The sequence below is a fragment of the Musa acuminata genome, chromosome BXJ2-1 (assembly GCF_036884655.1).
Source record: "Musa acuminata AAA Group cultivar baxijiao chromosome BXJ2-1, Cavendish_Baxijiao_AAA, whole genome shotgun sequence".
NCBI classification, from domain to species: Eukaryota; Viridiplantae; Streptophyta; class Magnoliopsida; order Zingiberales; family Musaceae; genus Musa; species Musa acuminata.
The window spans coordinates 6,205,061-6,226,892 of record NC_088338.1 but is presented as its reverse complement, the minus strand read 5'-3'; the positions used below and the strand labels follow the sequence as shown (position 1 = coordinate 6,226,892).

Genomic DNA, 21,832 nt, shown 5'->3' with positions numbered 1-21,832 from the left:
GTGTAGTTATTCCAATCTAGATTGATCCAAGTGTAATACACAAAACGAACAGCATCTATGCTCCAATTTAGCCAATCTAGACTATAACATACCTAATGCTGCAATTATCAAACAGATATATAAATCCTTCACCATTCGATCTGAGGTTACTTTCTGTTGGAAATTACTTACCGGAAAATCTAACTAGTTAATTAGTATCAAATGGAAGCTGTCATACCACTTGTACTTAAAGACTCCAACAGCAGCAATATATAAAATATACTCTTGAAGCACCAAATTTGAGCAGAGAAAACTACCAAGACTTCAACACGGCAGTCTACTCGATATCTTAATAAGCCAAATGAAAATCACCGACAACGCAGCAAAATTGCGAACCAAAAGATATAAGCAAACAGGAATAGCCACACTCTAAGAATTACCACGTAGATTACTGAAAAGAATGATCTTAATAACTTGCACGGGCAAAAAAAATTGGATTTGTGTGTATTTTCAACTTATCCGCTCGCCAGTGCAGAAACAAGACTATTTAGCATAACAAATTGATTTGCTGGCCAAAACTGTCCTCTTCACCATATCAGGTAGATACATCTTGAGAATAACCTTGCTCCTGTAGAATCACATATATTCAAGTATAGAAATATTAACAAGTTATCGTTGACTCAGCACTTCCTTTGACTTCTCTATAGCACTGTAGACTACACAAGGGAAGCTTAGTCTTGGAATCCCGATACTTGTATGCATTTGAACATGACGGGGCAGCACATTTCTCTCGTGGAGGAGGGTAACTGGATCCAGAGCAATCATCAGTAAGAAACAGACAGGCAAAAGGTTGTTGCATCAACAGAATGCAAGAGTCCACATAATAAAAGCAACAGAGTGAAAAAAAAAAAAAAAGAATATCCCCGAGTATATGATACAGTAAAAATATTACCAATTCAGATGGCTCATGCTGTAAATTCATTTCCTCCTAGTTTAAGTTAGAAATATCCATCTTACCTGCAAGGCCTGGAGTTGAATATACTTGGAAGGCCTACATCATCAGCAAATGTTACGACTGTGCCACCAGGTCCAATGACACATCTAATGGTGCTTGGACCTAATGCTTGTGACTTAGCAAACCTTGCCTGTGTAAACCAATATAATCCAGAGATTGAAAATAAAAATAAGTCAACTAGAATAAATTCAGAGCATAACTGAGGTTTGGGATATAGACCTTTTCTTCAAGTTCTTTCTGCTTCTTTTCTTCCTTTTTCTTGTCAGAATCTTGGCCTAATATTTTCCTTATAGCCTCAGCCTGTGAAGTTCAAATTTAATCAGGCAATTCATTGACAGGAGTAATGCCAACTTAGATCCAGAAAGAAATAAAGACACACCTCAGATTCTCTGGCTTGCTTCTCTACTTGCATTTTCCGTCTTTGAGCAGCTTCTGCTTTTTTTGCTTGTATCTCCACTTCAGATAGCTTCTCCTTTTGTTCTGCAGTCATAATGCAACGTCAAAAGAAAGAACTTGAAAAAAAAAAATCCTCTTGCAGGATGTTCTGTCACAATATTGACAATGATATCAGGCTTTACTTCTAGAAGGTGCAGGTGGCAACCCATTTGGGAACTCGACAAAACTTTCACCATTGCCAGCTTTTCCTGATTGAAGTGCCCGCTGTCGTGTAGTAAGAGGTTCGGTTCTAACGTCAGCTGGTGACCCACTAGTTTCCTTCTGTTTCCTTCTCTTGATCTCTGTCTCACCATCGGAACCAGGTTCTTCCTCTTCGACATAGTCTGTATCATCAGATTCCCTTCCTGGCCTCAACTTCCTTCTATTATCTTTACTTGATCGAGAAGATGTATAGTCCTCATCCACCTCAAAAGCAGTATTTCTATTTCTAGGAATCTTGAGTAATTTCTTTTTCTGAATGATATTCTCGCTGCTACCATCATTTCCTGCTGAATCATCTGCAGAAACCTTAGAAGATTTAAGTTTCTCAAGGTAACGAATCTCTTCATCCTCCTCATCATCATCAAACATACGCCTCTTTGGGACCCTCTTACTCTTACGAGTAGGCGCAGAAGAGGGTAGCATATGCAGTTTGTCTGTTTGCTTTCCAACTAAGCTTGCTTCAGCAACTGTTGCCGTAGAAGCCTCCTCCATCCCATGAATAAAGCTCGATCCACTCAATTGCTTCCCCTGATCTCCTTGTGAGCCATTCCCCCTTTCGGGCAGGGAGTGACCATCAGAGTAATCCTGCAACTAAGGAGAAAAGTAAATACGATGTTCCCTTATAGATACAGTTCTTCGAATGAGTACGAGCATGATGGCAGTATGGCAAAGATAGAGCTTAACATGAAATATTAAGACATCTTAGGAATGTACAGCGCTGCAGATTTTACTAATTTACTTGATGGTAATCTCTAACATGTTTGGATCAACTTTGTCAATCATGGTACCATTCCGTAGTAGGAAAATTTATGAACTTAATGATCAATAATTCCGGTAAAGAGCTGCAGAAAGAAGATGCTAAGCAGATAAATCCAAGTTATAGCTAAGTTTTTATTTTCAGCTTAATTATTCATTAAACAATATACTGAAATTGGGAATCCTTAGCAGCATATTACCCGGGCAATGAGCTTTAGACGATGCCGAGAGGAATCCAAGGAACGTGGAGGTTTTGCAGAAGATCCATCATCACCTGTCTCCAGTATTGTGCGTGTGACTCCACCAACCTTGAGTTTCACCTTCCTAGGCTTGTTTTCAGCAATAACATTAGAGATCCCTTCTGACTGATCCACATTATAACTCCCATCACTCTTTCGAACGCTTGCATCTGGGGATATTGAGTGTTTCTCATTGTCTTCTTTGACCCTGTCCGTATTTTTCCACTTAGCTGGGGCAAGAACACCTTCACTGCAACGTTTCATGTCAGACCTATGTCCGCCTCGCGAACTGCTAACTCCATGATATCCCGCATCAACTTCTCCAAATACCTTATCGACTTTCTTGGTTTTCTTCGAAGAAGCTATATTAATAGATGAACTCTTTGGAGGAGGGTTGTTAAGATAAAATTCTTTCCTTCGGACGCTGGATTCACTACCTCCATCATCATCAGGAGAGAACTTCCTTGAATTATTCAAGGATGGAGTAGAAGATAGTGGTGAGATGTCACAAGATTCTGAAACCAGCTGTGCCTCGGGCCGAGGTCGTCTCAGGGTGGCACTCCTCGGCTTCTTCATCACTGCATTTGTACCACTGAATCCCAGTCCCCCCAAGCCCTCCATCAGATTCAACAGATCAAACTACTCAACCCGTTCGCCTTCCTACCTGATAATTATATTCCCAAATAAATGAATAACAATTGAACAAAAGAAAAAAAATAAAAAGGAAGAATTTTGGCAATAAAAGAAAGCAAAGAATCAGTATATAGATATTAAAAACAGTTGAATGATAAGTGGATGCTACAAGAATAATCAACATGAAAGATAGCATGAAACGACCAAGAATTTGACCACAAGAATGAAAGAAATCAACCCTGACAAACAGAAGTGCAGCAAAGATTAGAACTCAACAGCATTACGCAAACAAATCATACGCATCTACAGGAAAAGATCAAACCCAAAACGAAACATAGCAAGCAACGACTTTCAAGATCAGCATTAAATCCAAAAAAAAACCATCAAAACAACCACCGGCGATGCGAGAATCAAGATGCATCGATCGTCAATCGAGCAAATAAAAATTCAAGACCAAGAACACGGCGGAAAAAAGACCAACCTGGAATCAAGAAAAACAACCACAAGGGAAAGCAAGAACCCAAGAAAAATCGAATCAAGAATCCGCCAACAAAACCAATCTTGATCTAAACGTCAAACGACAAGGGATTCCAAACACCGAGACGAAGCAAATTGATTCAGGAACGAGATAATCTCACCCAGAAGCGGAACGGAAACCCCAGACGAACATCGAAGGACGATAGAGATATAATATTGGGATCTTTAGGGCCGCCGAAGTAGCTCAAGATGGAGAACTGGGGACACGTGGGGGAGAATCCGAGGCTAGGGCTAGGGTTGAGGCGAGTAACAGAGGGAAAGAGGGGAGATGACCGGTGGGTCGTCTATCCTCGTCGCCCCTTTTGATGAAGCGGCCGCCTTAGGTGCCAATGTCACGATGGTGACGACGACGGTGACGATGGATTGGTTCCTACGATACATCTATAATACGGTGTAATGTACTTCCACGGAGACCTTTGTTACCGATCTCCCTCCGCCCCGTTCCCCTACCTGTGAAATATGTGCACAGGATCGTATCAGAGTGAAGACTTTTTCTTTTAATTAAATATATAATTTTTCGAATGATTTTTTTTATATAACACCCTCTATTTCTAAAAACCCTAAAAAAAATATCTTTTAAAGTAATAAAAATAAAAATTTTGATAATTTTTTTAAATTTTTAATATTCTCGCTCTACAAATAGATATAAATGTCATCATCAACTTTTCATTTTTTTTTTCTCCTAATCGATGGGAGATAACATTAACTCGAAATAAGAGATTGTGCGAATAAATGTATAATTAATTATTGATAGATTATAAATAGTAAAATTATATTTTATTATGATGATTTTTATTTGTAACCCCCCTTTTTACTATCTATAATCTCATTTTAAGAATTTTTAATATTTATAAATTATATACCTAAATACCCTCTTCTTCCCCTTTTTCACCCTTCTCCTCTTATTCTTGGCTTAGAAAAGGCCTACCTAAGTTGAGGGAAATGTGATTGAAAAGATTGGGAGGTTTCTAAGTTAAGAACATTATGATACTATTAAAAAAAATATTAACATGCTAATTAACTTAAATTCCATCAACTTTGATAATAAATATTATTATATGTTTTGAAATCTAATATTAATGATGATAAGTCCTCACTTCTTTTTGCTTAACATATTGAATTGATGCTTATGAAATATAGCATAGTATTTTTTATTTTAATTTATTGAAAAATGATAATAGAAAAATAGATTTATAGTGTTCTTATAGCTGAATCGTAACTGAACTTTAATTAATTGAAATCCCAATAATTAATTTATACAAGAATCTGAATGTTTTATATGAAAATTATGAAGGTTTTGACATATTTCAAAATAAAAGGATGAAAATTTCTAATATTTATTTTATCTTAAATTTAAATATAATATTTGTAATCGTTATTGTTGTGGATTAACGATAATAAAAAAAAGAGAATATGTCACTATAATATTTTTTGAATGAAATTATAGTGTTGTGAAATTATCATTGTTTTTATACAAATATAGGAATAATTAAATCCACATTGATATCTACTCATCCTTTGTTATTAGTCTCACTCCACCTCGTTCGCCTTCTCTTGGAATATTTAGGTATCCTATAATTTTTCGTAAAATATATATTTAATATATTTTAATTAATATATTAAAATATTTTTTAATAAAAAATATATGATGCTAATACATGGACTTAAATATGAGATGCCTGAATAAATAATAAGTGAATGTATATAATTGAATACACCATATGTTAGTGAATTTTTTATGTATGATTAAATTGGGATATTACAATATTTACTTAATAACTAACATAATATAGAATTAAACCCTGATAAAAACCTACTACTAACAATGGTGGATCCATTTTACTTTATAAATTCATTTATCTTATTTCGATTGAATTGGAGCATTATTACAAATTTGATGAATGTATGGAAGACAAGTGACCGATTAAATTTAACGGTGAATCCTTGATTTTCCCTATAGTTAAAAAAACATTCTTTTAGATTTTTTTTTTTCTGAAAACACCTTTCTTATCTCACATTGGATGATTAGAATTTTACAACCAAAAATAAAATATATAAGAACATTCACTATTAAAGTAATCAAAATGCTTGTATACAGTAGATATAGGTTGACACCAATTTCTTTTTTTATTATGAACCTATTATTTCACATCAGGTTCCTATATATGCTATTTATTATGTTTGCATCAGCCTAACACGATAATTATATATATATATATATTATTTGAAAAAGAAAATTCATGAATTTACTATATATAAAGCCACGTTGCACAAACGTGCAGAAGTCGCCACTTATTTCGTACGGATCCGTTCCTCCTGGTCCCACTTGGGCTCCACAGTTCACCCTCCAATAACGACAGAGGTAGTCCAGCGGGTACGCGGTGGAAGGATGGAAACAGAGTATCGCTTCCATATGCATAGCGCACGGAGGTCTTATCGTGAATCGGGACGAAGACAAGGATATTTTAGTACATTCGAGCTTCTAATGGGCCCGCCTCTACTATATAAAACGGCTTAACCAATCGGGTCCTGCTCGACCTTTTCCCTCCCAAACATTAGGGTTTCGATCCGAAAACCTGAACTCATTGATTGCTCGTCTCTCGATCTCGAGGTCGAATTCGTAGCGGGGTCGATCATCTGTTGATCGTATTCGGCGGAATAGGAATTGGGAATGTTGAAGGTGAGCCTCTTCGACGTGGTGGACGAGTCATCCGTCGCGGCGAAGTTGGCCAAGACGAACGGATCCTTCTCTGCCAAGTCGGCGTCGTTCCCGCCGGGGATCAACCGTTGGAACGGCCGGCCCTAGTCAAGGAGGTACCACGAGATACTGGAGAAGAGGCAGACCCTTCCGGTCTGGCACCAGAAAGACGAGTTTCTGAAGGTGTTGAAGGCCAGCCAGTGGTAAAACAACCCAGGTTTGTTGCCCACGAACTCCTGGGTAAACATACTACTTCGGTCTTCTTAAGTAGACGTCATGTTTGTGTTAAGTACGTGCTTCCAAGTGCTGTACTGTGACAATCTGCTCTATCTTCATGAAGCTTTTGAACCGGCCGTGAAATGGTTGACAAAGAAGATATTTCTTATTCTTTTGGTTTAAATTACATGTCAATGAAAAAGTATCCTGACAAATAATAGGAAGTAATGTTTATTTTTCTTCATGTAGTATCATTACAATCATTGAAGAGTAGAGTACCACCTTGAGGTCACATTTATGAGTAACAAAGGACAACAACTATTGCATGATAGTGGGACGGTGATTGAATAAATGGGACATCTATGTTTTCTTCTTATCCAGCTTCTTTCTAAGCCACCATAATCAGATATCAAGTGCCAATATAGGGAAATATATTGAATTGTGAAATAATATCTTTTGGTTAGGAAATTCCCAAAATCCTTGTTAATCTTGGCTGTCAAAAAGCAAGACGCTATTGAGATCCAACAACGTTCCAACCTCCTAAATAAAAGTCCATGCTAATTTTGCTTTATAACCTTCTCATATGTAGAGTAGTTCCTTATTCACGAGGACAAGTTTATCAGGTTTGACCAGAATCTTGTCACATGTATTGGTCAAGATGCTATATATCCTGGCATTGTATCCTATTAATTTTTGGCCCTAAATTTGGAATTGGTAGTTGACGCTTGAAAGCTTGCATAGTTTTATCAAAGAAAATATAGATATGGATCCTTATAAATACACATTTGAATGCTTATTTCGTGTGACCCGATAAGTCTACATGCATAATATAGTTTCTTGACTAAGAACAGACGTGTGAATAAATGACACATGTTAAAAGCAGAATATATCATGCAAATAACCTTCTTCTTTTTGCTCATCAGGCACTGTTATGATTTTTATGTAATCTGGATATATTGAGAATGAATAGATTACAACCACATCAGAGATCCAGGCAATACCAATGCTTATAAATACTGATGTGTGACAGAGATGTTGTTTAGAATTGATTCATAGTAGTTATCTAGGTAGTTACCATGATCTAATAGTTATCTAGGTAGTTACCATGATCGGGTAGTTTCAATAACTACCTCAATCATGGGTGATTGTGATATGGGTAGTTACCACTAGATCCTATAAATAGGGTCGTAGTTCATGAAGCAAGATAGAAAAGAGAATACACTTGGGAATATCTTGTAAGTGTTCTATGTCAATCCTCTTATTTTAAATACTACATCAGTTTTCTTGAATAGAACTTGCATCGTAGTATTCTATTTTTTCCTTGCTCCTCCATCTCTAACATTTGTGGTATCAGAGCCTAGTTTCAATCTGAACTGGGCATTATGGTTTTCAATGGCAATTCTATGTCTCAACCCCTTATTCCCATCTTTTCGGGCAAATGCTATGAATTTTGAAGTATCAAGATGAAAACTCTATTCAAGTCTCAAGATTTTTGGGACTTAATAGAGAATGGATATGCGGATCCAGATAACGAAATCAGGCTGAGGGAGAATAGAAAGAACTCAAAGACATTTTTCTTCATTTAACAAGCTGTACATGAGATAATCTTCTCAAGAATTGCAGCAGCGATAACCTCAAAGCAAGCTTGGTTGATACTTCAAAATGAATTTCAAGGTTCATCAAGGGTGATTACGGTAAAACTTCAAACCCTCCGTCGTGAGTTTGAAATTTTGTTCATGAAAAGCAATGAATCGGTGCAAGATTTTCTTTCTCGAGTGATTGAAATTGTTAGTCAAATGAAATCTTGTGGTGAACATCTTCCTGATCATATAATTGTTGCAAAAGTTCTGAGAAGTTTAATTTCGAAATTTGATCATGCTGTTGCCGCAATTGAGGAGTCAAAAGATTTATCTACATTTTCATTTGATGAACTAATGAGATGTTGTTGCCGTAATTGAGGAGTCAAAAGATTTATCTACATTTTCATTTGATGAACTAATGGGTTCCTTGTAAGCATATAAAGCAAGGTTGAACAAGTCACTTGAAAAAACAGAATACTACAATGCAAGTAAAAAGAATCATTTCGATTCAAAAAAACCGATGTAGTATTTAAAACAAGAGGATTGACATAGAACACTTACAAGATATTCCCAAGTGTATTCTCTCTTCTATCTTGCTTCATGAACTACGGTCTTATTTATAGGACCTAGTGGTAACTGCCCATATCACCATGTCACCCATGATTGAGGTAGTTATTGAAACTATCCGATCATGGTGACTATTTAGATAACTATTAGATCATGGTAACTACCTAGATAACTACTATGAATCAATTCTCAACACTCCTCCTTGATTCATAGTTACATACATCGATTTGCGACATGAAATAAACATGCTTTTGAACTGGAAGCGACTTAGTGAGGATATCTACAACTTGCTCATCTATTTGGCTCCACTTGCAATGACGAAGAATCCAACATTTCATGGAAGAACGAAGCATATAGAGATACCCTATCATTTTATCCGGGATCTTGTAGCAAGTGGAGTCATAGCAATGAAATATTGTGGAACAGATGAGCAAGTTACAAATATCCTCACCAAGTCGCTTCCAGTTCAAAAGCTGTTTATTTCATGTCGTAAATCAGTGTATGTAACTATGAATCAAGGGGGAGTGTTGAGAATTGATTCATAGTAGTTATCTATGTAGTTACCATGATCTAGTAGTCATCTAAGTAGTTACCATGATCGGGTAGTTTTAATAACTACCTCAATCATGGGTGATATGGGTAGTTACCACTAGGTCCTATAAATAGGATCGTAGTTCATAAAGCAAGATAAAAGAGAGAATACACTTGGGAATATCTTGTAATTGTTCTATATCAATCCTCTTGTTTTAAATATTATATCGGTTTTCTGGAATCGAAAGGATTCTTTTTACTTGTATCGTAGTATTCTATTTTTTCCTTGCTCCTCCATCCCCAACAGATGTATCAGCAACCGCTTTACACTCCATTCTGCTTTAGACAAGGACATTAGGTTGTTCAGCATTGTGTCGCGGCCACTGTTTTTTAGGTGTCTGTGATCAAGCGGTTCATCTTGTGGCCTATCGGTTTATATTTTCTACTTTTTTTTTTTGAAAATCTTGTGGTTATTCTTGTTCAGATAGTTATGCTTCAATTTTAAATACAGATTCACTCGTCAGGTGATTCCCATAAGAGATATTGCTTTTGGTTGCCACTTTCTATTGTTTCCTTGTTTCTTCAGATTTGTTCATATTACTCATGTTACTTCTTTTTTATATTTTGATTCAGATGGAATGATTGTTCCTTTTAAGTCTATTTTATTTTTCCAACATATCTGAACGAGAGAAGTGACATGTCATTGAACAGATTCCCCAGTTTGTTTTGGAATACGATGACTTGGGCAAACACCCAATGGTTGCTTGCACTCAACCTCGAAGAGTTGCTGCAATGTCTGTTTCCCGTCGAGTTGCTGAGGGGATGGATGTAACAATAGGAGAAGAAGTTGGTTATAGCATCCGATTTGAAGATTGCAGTAGTCATAAAACTGTATTGAAGTAAGCCCTTGAATGCTTCTGGTCACACTGAAAATACTAAACTACAATGCTGGCTTAGCCTTGGTAACTTTTGATTGTTTATTTGTCTCTGGGTTGTGGATAAGTGATCCTGTTCAGTGATTAAAGTATATGCCAAACCAAGGCAGTCATAGACTGGATTTGTAGATTGTCATACAAGTGTCATTTCTTGGTGTATTGACACATCCATGGTCATGTTGCGCACATACTGATGGTGTATATTTGTGAACTGTTATACACCAGGCTAATATTTATTTGCACTGCAGAGTTGTCAGAGGTAAACACCTCTGTATCATGCTTTCGATGCTCCTGGCTTCCATACATTGGTTATTTAAATTATGGACTCATTTTTTCTGCTTTCACTTTGTGATGCCAGGTACTTAACTGATGGTATGCTTTTAAGAGAAGCAATGGCTGATCCACTTTTGGAGAGAGATGAGGCTCATGAGCAAACCTTAGCAACAGATGTCTTGTTTGGGCTGCTGAAAGAAGTATTGAGAAATAGACCTGATTTAAAGTTAGTGGTAATGAGTGCAACACTTGAGGCTGAAAAGTTCCGGGATTACTTCAGTGGAGCACCTTTGATGAGGGTACCTGGTAGATTGCATGAAGCGGATATTTTCTACACACAAGAACGTGAAAGAGATTACTTGGAAGCTGGTATCCGGACTGTTGTACAAATATACATGTGTGAACCTGCTGGTGACATACTTGTTTTCCTTACCAGAGAGGAAGAGATAGAAGATGCATGTAAGAAAATAACAAAGGAGATCAATAACTTGGGTGATCAAGTTGGCCCTTTAAAGTGGTGCCTTTATATTCCACCTTGTCCCCGCTGTTGCAGCAGAAGATATTCGAACCTGCTCCAGCACCGCTGAAGGAAGGTGGCCCACCTGGTTGAAAGATTGTTGTGTCAACAAACATTGCAGAAACATCATTGACCATTGATGGTATTGTTTATGTTATTGATCCAGGGTTCTCAAAACAAAAGGTGTATAACCCACGAATACGTGTGGAATCTTTGCTCATCTCTCCAATATCAAAGGCAAGTGCACATCAAAGGGCAGGACGTGCTGGTAGAACAAAATCAGGAAAATGCTTTGGACTCCACAGAAAAAAGTTTTAAAAATGATCTACAAGATCAAACATATCCAGAAATTCTTCTGTCTAATTTAGCAAATATGGTTCTTAATTTGAAGAAACTTGGAATTGATGATCTTGTCCATTTTGACTTTATGGATCCTCCTGCTCCTGAAACATTGACGTGGGTACTTGATTACCTAGGTGCTCTTGACGTTGATGGCAACTTGACTAAGCTAGGTGAAATTATGAGTGAGTTTCCCTTGGATCCTCAGATGGCAAAGATATTGGTTGTCAGTCCAGAGTTCAACTGCTTCAATGAGATTCTCTCAATATCTGCAATGCTGCCAGGAAAGCAAGTAAATTTGCTATTCTTTGATAAGACGTTGAAGTTTTAAATATATGTTTGTCATGTACAATTATGATTTTTATGCTGTCCATTTGTACTTACTGGTTTGCATTTGTACCGTTAGCATCTTGACTTGAAGCAGAATGAACATTTTAATTCGTGCCATAGTAGTCATGCTGAATGTTTAAATTTGTGTCATGGTAGTCATGTAGAAGAATTGAGGTTAATCATGTGTGTGGTATTGCTTAGCTGTGCATTTTTTTATCATAACTTTGTTGGTTTTTGAGCACCAATGCTCATCAGATGTTATTTACATTTTGGAGATTATCATTATTGCATGCTTTTACTCTACTGTTTGTCTATGGTCAAGCAGTCAGTAGATGTAGGCCACACCTTTGATGCGTATTCGATTGGGTTTCACTGGCTGCTATGTTGATCAGGCTTTAGAATCTAATGATTCAATCTGGCATGATCTTATTAATCAGTCTTTAGGGCTATTGTAGATAGTTTTAGTTTCACAGGTAAGTTTCTTATGAAGCAGTTTCGTCTCGACTCCATACATATGCTTGTTGAATCTCGTATTTTGATGATGAAACTATTTTGATGCTCGTGGACTCGGGCATCGGGCCAAGAAGAGCAGGTATTGTGCCAAGGATATCGGAGTTGCGGAGTCAACTGGCCGATTGGGCAATAGGCTGCAGGAAAGGACGATGCGCCGAAGAATCGGACGAAGCGTCGAGAGACCAATGACATGCCGGACAACTTGGTTAATCGCTTAGGATTAATTGTCTCGATCGAAGTTTTGTTTTAAGTGTGCAGGATTAACTACGATGAAAGTTAGACAAGCAGCAGGAGTTGTGCCGGAGTCAAGTTCATGATCACGTTGGGAGTTCGAGAGTTCGACGGAAGTTTGGACGGTCGTCGGAGGTTCTGCGAGAACAGATCCGAGAAGTCCAGAAGCTTGCCAAGCGAAGCTCGTCGGAACTTGCCAAGTGGATCGTCGCCAAGTCCAGGAGTTTGCCGGAAGTCCGCAGGAGCATCACCGAGGGTTCATCGGATGATCGACGGAAGTTCGCCGGAAACTCGCCGGAAGAAGCGATTGACGCACCGAAGCAAAGCTGCAGAAATTGTCTTAGATCTAATCGTAGTTAGCACGTTGATTAAGTTGGAAAATGGGAGGTGATCCTATTAGCTTAATCTTGGGGCAATTGGGCCCCTGAAAGACTGAAATTGGGCCGAATGGAGCTAACCATTCGGACCCTGATTGCACCAGGAGGTGCAACCGCCTAGGCCAGGAGGTGGCACCGCCTGGGCTAAGCCTCCCAGCGAGACTGGGCGGTGCAACCTCCCCAGCCGGGAGGTGGCACCGCCTGAGCTCAGTCTTCGAGCAAGACTGGGCGGTGCAACCTCCCTGACAGAGAGGTGGCACCGCCTGAGCTCAGTCTTCGAGCAAGACTGGGCGGTGCAACCTCCCAGACAGACAGGTGGCACCGCCTGAGCTCGGTCTTCGAGCTCTACCAGGCGGTGCAACCTCTCCGGTCAAGAGGTGCAACCGCCTGATCCCGGAATTCCGGGATTTGATCGTTTTGAGCTCCAAATTTGAATTGGGTTGGGGCCTATAAATACCCCACCCATTCAGCACTGAAAAGATACAGACCTATACCGAAATCTTGATCTTTTCTGTGATTCTAAGAGCTCAAAAGTGTTGTAAAGCCTTTAAGTCTCCTCCTTCTGTTCTTCAAGTTTTGAGTTGTAAAGTGAGGAGAGAAAGGTCTGTAAAGGTTGTCTCCTGAGCCTGCCAAAAGGAGAGAAACTGTAAAAAGGGCAGTTGGCCTTCGCCTAATTGAAGGAAGGCCTCTAGTTGACGTCGGTGACCTCGTCGGTGGAGGAAGCCAAAAGTGGAGTAGGTCAAGACTGACCGAACCACTCTAAATCTCTGGTTTGCGTTTATTTTGAGCACTTTATCATTACTGCAAACCTCCTTCATAACTACTGCATTCTGTGCTTTTACGAACAAGTTCTAAGTGCTGTTCTTTCCGAATCTACATTCAGACGTAAATCGGTGTTTTCGTACATTATAGTTTACGTTTACGTTTTGATTCTGCAAAACTGTCTTCTACGCCTTCACGAACAAGTTTTTAAGTGCTGATCTGTCCGAATCTGCTTTCAGACGTAAACCAGCATTTTCGTACGATATTTACATCGCAGTTTACGTTTACGCCTTGATTCTGCAAAACTGTCTTCTGCGCTTTTACGAACGAGTTTCTAAAGTTCAGATCCCTTTGAAACTGCGTCTAGACGTAAAATTGCGTTTAGACGTAAAACTGCTCAAACTGTGTAAAGACGTTTTAGGCGTAAACTGAGTTTAGACGTAAAACTGCGTTTAGACGTAAATCTGCGTTTAGACGTAAAACTGCGTTTAGACGTAAATTTGAGTTTAGACGTAAATCTACGTTTAGACGTAAAACTGCGTTTAGACGTAAATCTACGTTTAGACGTAAAACTGCGTTTAGACGTAAATCTGCGTTTAGACGTAAACTGCGCTTAGACGCAAACTGCGCTTAGACGCAAACTGTGTTTAGACGCAAACTGCGCTTAGACGCAATCTGCGCTTAGACGCAAACTGCACTTAGATACAAACTGAGAATTAGCTTTTGCATCATAATAGTTTTTATTGAACGAACGCAGCTTTTGGTTTTAATCGCTGTAAGATTTCCGCTGCACTAATTCACCCCCCCCCCCCCCCCTCTTAGTGCTCTCGATCCTAACAATTGGTATCAGAGCGGGGTATTTCTCATTTCGGATTTACACCCGAGAGAAATGGCTCTTCAAGAGGGCTTTTCGGTCTTTCGTCCACCGTTCTTTAACGGATTGGACTACACTTACTGGAAAACTCGAATGAGAGTTTTCTTGATTTCTCTAAATCTGGATTTATGGAATATCGTTGAAAACGGTTTTCAACTTCCCTCTAAACCGACGAACGAATGGTCGGATTTGGAGAAGAAGTATTTCTCTTTAAACGCAAAGACTATGAATGCCTTATTTTGCGCTTTGGACAAAAATGAGTTCAATCGGATTTCTACGTGCGAAACAGCTTTTGACATTTGGCGAACATTTGAAATCACGCACGAGGGAACTAGTAGTGTCAAAGACTCGAAAGTTAACTTTTTATTGCATGATTTCGAGCTTTTTCGAATGCAACCAAGCGAGACTATAGGCGACATGTACACCCGTTTCACGGATGTCGTTAATAGTTTAAGAGCTCTTGGAAAATGTTTTTCGGACTTTGAACTCGTAAACAAGATTTTGCGTTCTCTTTCTAAGAAGTGGGATTCAAAAGTAACTGCAATACAAGAAGCTAAAAACCTAAACAACTTACCACTTGAGGAACTAATTGGTTCATTGATGACATATGAAATGGTGCACAATGCACATGATGAACATGTTGAACACAATTACCTTCCAAAGAACAGGAAGGATTTGGAACTCTGGACAAATGAATGCCACTTGAGCGATGACTCAAGTGATGAGGACAATAATGAACAAAACAACCTTCCAAAGAACAGGAAGGATTTGGGACATAGAACATTTGAAGACCACTCGAGCATAAGCTCAAGTGATGGTGAACTTAAACTACAAATGAAACGAAAATTAAAAAGCAAAAAGAATCAAACTACTTGCTTTAAACGTAAGAAGAAGAACAAAAATTGGGATGAATCGAGCTCCTCCGAAGAAGAGAAAGTCAACAAAAGCAAGGCGGCAAACTACGCCTTAACAGCCCACAATGATGAGGTAATCGAAATCCCCCTAATTTATTTTGAAATTACTTGATGCTTTCATGATGTATTTTTCTCTTTTAGTTTAGAATTAATTTTCTTAAAAATTACATGTTAAAAAAAAATTATTATGATCATACTAAGTAATTTCGAAAATGATAATATTACATATTTTATGATAAACAAATAAAATGATCTTGATTGAAAATATGAAATCATGGTTAATAAGTAATAATGTGCATTACGTTGATTTTCATTGTTATTTCTCGATTTTGATTAAAGATCATGTTTGATTTGAAGAAATGCATAATGATGAAATTAAATATTTCAATTGACAATTTCATGCATGAGATATACATGATGATTTTTGTGATTGATGGTTTTATGATGAAATTCATTTTACGATCCTAAACGTTGATGCATGTTTTCATTTGACATAAATGAAAAGGCATGCTAACATGAAATCGATCACTTAAGATGAAACACTTAAAAAAGGGGAGAAATATATGAATTGATGCTATAAACACTATGCTATGATTATCCCATGCTTGCATCACCAAGAAATATATGATTGCTATCATTGCTATATGCCCTGTATCAAGATATCAAACAAAAGTTTGCATCATACGAGCTGATATCTTACCATGTGATGCAATGCTACACTTGCCAAAATATTCGAAATGTGTACATCATGCCCTGTATCAAGATATCAAACAAAATCTTGCTTCACAGTTTTACGCATTAATATCTTACCATATGATGAAATGCTACAATTGATGAACACTTGAAATGTAATCCTCTATCTTATTGATTTTTCAATAAATCTATGCTTGTCATACATGAATTTATTGAATGTAATTTTGAGGATGATTTCAGATTTGACAAATGCTTGATTCGTATTTACGACATAAGATACACTTTAAATATGAATCATGCATCAATCATGTTAAATGCTTCAATCATTTTCTATCTCTAGAGTTCTCGATTTTGATGAAATACAAGTGATAAATTCATTTATGATATCTTGTAAATCACTTGAATTATGAATGAGTTTTTTATGATGCGTTAAAAGAATCACTTAAAAAGAAAATGCTTTTCCCATCTTATCGAGATTAATGATTTCATGATATTGTGTGAATCTCGAAATTGATTTTGATGAAATAGTAATAACGTTATTCATGTTATGAATCTTAAAAATGATAATATGCTTCATGTGATAATATGAATACACGAAACACTTATGATATGATTTTTATACAATTCCGTGTATTCATAAAATATTTATCTCCTCATCCAATAACTTTTCTTGATATTCCTTATGAGATGAAATGAAATAATGCATGAAATACAAATGAGGAGTTATTGATCATGCATGGTAGGATATAATTTGACAAAATTGATACCATCATGATATGAAACATTTATGATTTGCAATTATGCATGCAATACTTGTGCTTTCTAATTATGATGTGATGTATTGCATATGATGTAAATCATGATGAGTGCTAAGTTACACATTTTGAGAAGAAATTGCTATATTGAAACATTAATGTAATTATGAATGATGATATAATATTATGCATGTAATACTTCAACTTATGATAATGCAATGATAAAATATTCATGATGAAAAATTGTCTTGACATTCATAACTTGATTATTCATCCTTTGTCATGATTTTGAAATCGTTGTAAAAGGAAAAAGAACTACAAAACTGTATTCTTCCTTTCTTTTTGACAATGACAAAGGGGGAGATAGCTAGCTTGCACAAGTCAAGAAGATGCAAAAACTTGATTGCTAGCTTGCCTATCTTAAGTAGCAAAGATTGCTAACTTGCTTATTTCAAGAAGCAAAAGTTGTCTTCTTGAACATCACCATCTTGAATATCTCAAGAAGCAAGACTTGCAACCTGCACATTACAATAGGAAGCAATAATCATGAGCCTACACAAGAAAGTTATCTTGCATTTGCTTTCGAAGTTTTTGCTAACTTGTATATCGTAAAAAAATTGCTAGCTTGTAGTCTAAAGAGAAGCGAAAAGTTGCTATCTCAAAAGAAGCAAATGTGCTATCTTGCCTATCTCAAGAGGCAAAAATGCTAACTTGCACATCTAGCAAAACTTGACAAATTTGCATATCTCAAGAAGCAAGAGTTGCTTTCTTGAACATCTCTAAATTGCTAGCTTGCATGTTCTAAAAGTGCTATCTTGTATACTGTAGAACTTGCATATCTGAAACATGATAGCCTGAATATTCTAAGCATGATGTAACATTTGCTAAATTTTTTGGCTTCAAAACTGCATGATGATAAAACTTGATAATATGTTTTTCATGCAATAAGTTGAACCAATATCACAAACGCTTGATTGTGATACTTCTCCTTTTTGTTGATGACAAAGGGGGAGAAGTATGTTGATGACATAAGTTTATGCATATGTTCATGTTGATGTGTTGCAAGTATTCATGATGAATATTGCAATGACTTGAATTCAGTTTGAATTCAAGGTTCTATCAATATGGCATATTGATAGGGGGAGTTTGTTTAAACTTTGGGAGTTAAGGTTAACTCCGTTTATGATGACATGTTGCTTAGATTTTTGAATCTAAGAGTTTCTATCAATATGGCATATTGATAGGGGGAGTTTGTTTAAACTCCGGGAGTTAAGTTTAACTCCGTAATCAAGTAGTTGTCATCATCAAAAAGGGGGAGATTGTTGAATCTCGTATTTTGATGATGAAACTACTTGATATATGTTTATGATTTAATCTGCGTTTTGAGTGACGCAGGATGCCTCGATCAGGATGAGACAATTAAAGCAGGAAAATCATGTTGTGCCGGAGGAACATGTCAGAAGATTGGACGTCGGGCCGGTGGATCGGTTGACGTATCGACAGAAGGCTTCGGGTCGTGGACTCGGGCATCGGGCCAAGAAGAGCAGGTATTGTGCCAAGGATATCGGAGTTGCGGAGTCAACTGGCCGATTGGGCAATAGGCTGCAGGAAAGGACGATGCGCCGAAGAATCGGACGAAGCGTCGAGAGACCAATGACATGCCGGACAACTTGGTTAATCGCTTAGGATTAATTGTCTCGATCGAAGTTTTGTTTTAAGTGTGCAGGATTAACTACGATGAAAGTTAGACAAGCAGCAGGAGTTACGCCGGAGTCAAGTTCATGATCACGTTGGGAGTTCGAGAGTTCGACGGAAGTTCGGACGGTCGTCGGAGGTTCTGCGAGAACAGATCCGAGAAGTCCAGAAGCTTGCCAAGCGAAGCTCATCGGAACTTGCCAAGTGGATCGTCTCCAAGTCCAGGAGTTTGCCGGAAGTCCGCAGGAGCATCACCGAGGGTTCATCGGATGATCGACGGAAGTTCGCCGGAAACTCGCCGGAAGAAGCGATTGACGCACTGAAGCAAAGCTGCAGAAATTGTCTTAGATCTAATCGTAGTTAGCATGTTGATTAAGTTCGAAAATGGGAGGTGATCCCATTAGCTTAATCTTGGGGCAATTGGGCCCCTGAAAGACTGAAATTGGGCCGAATGGAGCTAACCATTCGGACCCTGATTGCACCAGGAGGTGCAACCGCCTAGGCCAGGAGGTGGCACCGCCTGGGCTAAGCCTCCCAGCGAGACTGGGCGGTGCAACCTCCCCAGCCGGGAGGTGGCACCGCCTGAGCTCAGTCTTCGAGCAAGACTGGGCGGTGCAACCTCCCTGACAGAGAGGTGGCACCGCCTGAGCTCAGTCTTCGAGCAAGACTGGGCGGTGCAACCTCCCTGACAGAGAGGTGGCACCGCCTGAGCTCGGTCTTCGAGCTCTGCTAGGCGGTGCAACCTCTCCAGTCAAGAGGTGCAACCGCCTGATCCCGAAATTCCGGGATTTGATCGTTTTGAGCTCCAAATTTGAATTGGGTTGGGGCCTATAAACACCCCACCCATTCAGCACTGAAAAGATACAGACCTATACCGAAATCTTGATCTTTTCTGTGATTCTAAGAGCTCAAAAGTGTTGTAAAGCCTTTAAGTCTCCTCCTTCTGTTCTTCAAGTTTTGAGTTGTAAAGTGAGGAGAGAAAGGTCTGTAAAGGTTGTCTCCTGAGCCTGCCAAAAGGAGAGAAACTGTAAAAAGGGCAGTTGGCCTTCGCCTAATTGAAGGAAGGCCTCTAGTTGACGTCGGTGACCTCGTCGGTGGAGGAAGCCAAAAGTGGAGTAGGTCAAGACTGACCGAACCACTCTAAATCTCTGGTTTGCGTTTATTTTGAGCACTTTATCATTACTGCAAACCTCCTTCATAACTACTGCATTCTGTGCTTTTACGAACAAGTTCTAAGTGCTGTTCTTTCCGAATCTGCATTCAGACGTAAATCGGTGTTTTCGTACATTACAGTTTACGTTTACGTTTTGATTCTGCAAAACTGTCTTCTACGCCTTCACGAACAAGTTTTTAAGTGCTGATCTGTCCGAATCTGCTTTCAGACGTAAACCAGCATTTTCGTACGATATTTACATCGCAGTTTACGTTTACGCCTTGATTCTGCAAAACTGTCTTCTGCGCTTTTACGAACGAGTTTCTAAAGTTCAGATCCCTTTGAAACTGCGTCTAGACGTAAAATTGCGTTTAGACGTAAAACTGCTCAAACTGTGTAAAGACGTTTTAGGCGTAAACTGAGTTTAGACGTAAATCTGCGTTTAGACGTAAAACTGCGTTTAGACGTAAATCTGCGTTTAGACGTAAAACTGCGTTTAGACGTAAATCTGAGTTTAGACGTAAATCTACGTTTAGACGTAAAACTGCGTTTAGACGTAAATCTACGTTTAGACGTAAAACTGCGTTTAGACGTAAACTGCGCTTAGACGCAAACTGCGCTTAGACGCAAACTGTGTTTAGACGCAAACTGCGCTTAGACGCAATCTGCGCTTAGACGCAAACTGCACTTAGATACAAACTGAGAATTAGCTTTTGCATCATAATAGTTTTTATTGAACGAACGCAGCTTTTGGTTTTAATCGCTGTAAGATTTCCGCTGCATTAATTCACCCCCCCCCCCTCTTAGTGCTCTCGATCCTAACAATGCTGACCTTCCATGGGCTTCATCTATGATAAGAAATTCTATTTCTAATGCCCAATTGCTTTCTCCAGCCTAGGGAGGCTCAGAAAGCTGCTGATGAAGCTAAGGCTCGGTTTGGCCACACTGATGGAGATCACCTAATGCTGTGAAATGTATATCACAGCATACAAGCAGAACAGTAAGTACATGATATACCACTTCATTTTTCACTTTCCGCACTTTTTATTTTAGTTATTTTGTTTGAATTTGACTTGGGCATGACAGGGGAAGACCCGTCATGGTGTTATGAGAATTTTATTGACCAAAGGACTCTAAAGGCTGCTGACAATGTGAGGCAACAGCTTGTGCGTATTATGGCTAGATTCAACCTCAAGCTATGAAGTACAGATTTCAACAGCCGTGATTATTACATTAACATCAGGAAGGCGATGGTTGCAGGGCACTTCATGCAGGTAGCTAATTTTGAGAAAAGTGGAAACTACCTGACAGCGAAGGACAATCAGATAATTATGCTGCTTTTCCAACTAATTATCAAATGTTCATCATGAAATTTTCATGAACTATAGTTTGATGTTGCAATGAGTAGGTTGTTCGTCTCCATCCATCAACCTCCCTGGATCATAAGCCATAATGGGTCATTTACAATGAGTAGGTCTTGACCAGCAGGAACTTTATTCCTATTGACAGATATATTCTCCCAATTTAAAATTTTGAAATATTCTGAATGGAATGCTTGTATTTGCAGGTTGATCGATATGGTTCAACGCTACTATGATTTGAGCAAACTTTCTCTCTGTGCGAGGCGAAACGAGTACCGGAAAGGTTGTATAATAAACTTGGGAAAGAGAAGGGGGAGAATAAAAGACTAGAAACGAGCCTTTGTGAAGCTTTTACTTGCTTCTGTATTGGTGTGCCATCAGGGACTAGCTCGCAAAAAAGTTGATACTCCTATCCCAAAGGGGATCGCTGGGGCATTCATTCAGAAAGAGTGCATGCGCATGCCAGGAACCAAACGATCTCACTTTCACCATCTGATGGCATCTATTCTCTTCCAAGATGCAGAGTGCATGTGCATGCCATGAACGAAACGATCTCAACTTTCGCTATCTGACGCTAGAGATTGCTTTCGAGATACTTGTAGGTTTTATGTTTCTTCTCCGAGGATTCGAGGTACCGGTGCCCATGTTCTTGTTTGGTTGGGTTATTACAGGTAAATGTAGAAACCGTAAGCACTGTCTGGT

General features: G+C 38.5%; 1 protein-coding gene and 1 pseudogene across 2 annotated transcripts; one reads left to right on the top strand and one right to left on the bottom strand.

Moving 5' to 3' along the window:
- Positions 1-407: 407 nt before the first annotated feature.
- On the bottom strand, positions 408-4,245 carry LOC103994405 (uncharacterized). Of its 2 annotated transcripts, none has more exons than XM_009414728.3 (7): positions 3,918-4,245; positions 2,608-3,310; positions 1,573-2,242; positions 1,374-1,474; positions 1,214-1,294; positions 997-1,124; positions 408-785 (listed from the first exon to the last, which is right to left on the bottom strand). In XM_009414728.3, the coding sequence occupies exons 2-7, from the start codon at positions 3,265-3,267 to the stop codon at positions 641-643; spliced, it is 1,785 nt and encodes a 594-aa protein (XP_009413003.2). In that variant the 5' UTR covers positions 3,268-3,310; positions 3,918-4,245; the 3' UTR covers positions 408-640. The 2 variants fall into 2 exon arrangements, with proteins under 2 accessions (XP_009413003.2, XP_009413010.2); XM_009414735.3 differs by having other exon boundaries at positions 1,573-2,236; positions 3,918-4,244.
- Positions 4,246-6,369: 2,124 nt separating this feature from the next.
- Positions 6,370-21,772, top strand: LOC103995599 (probable pre-mRNA-splicing factor ATP-dependent RNA helicase DEAH2; annotated as a pseudogene).
- The last annotated feature ends 60 nt before the right edge of the window (positions 21,773-21,832 follow it).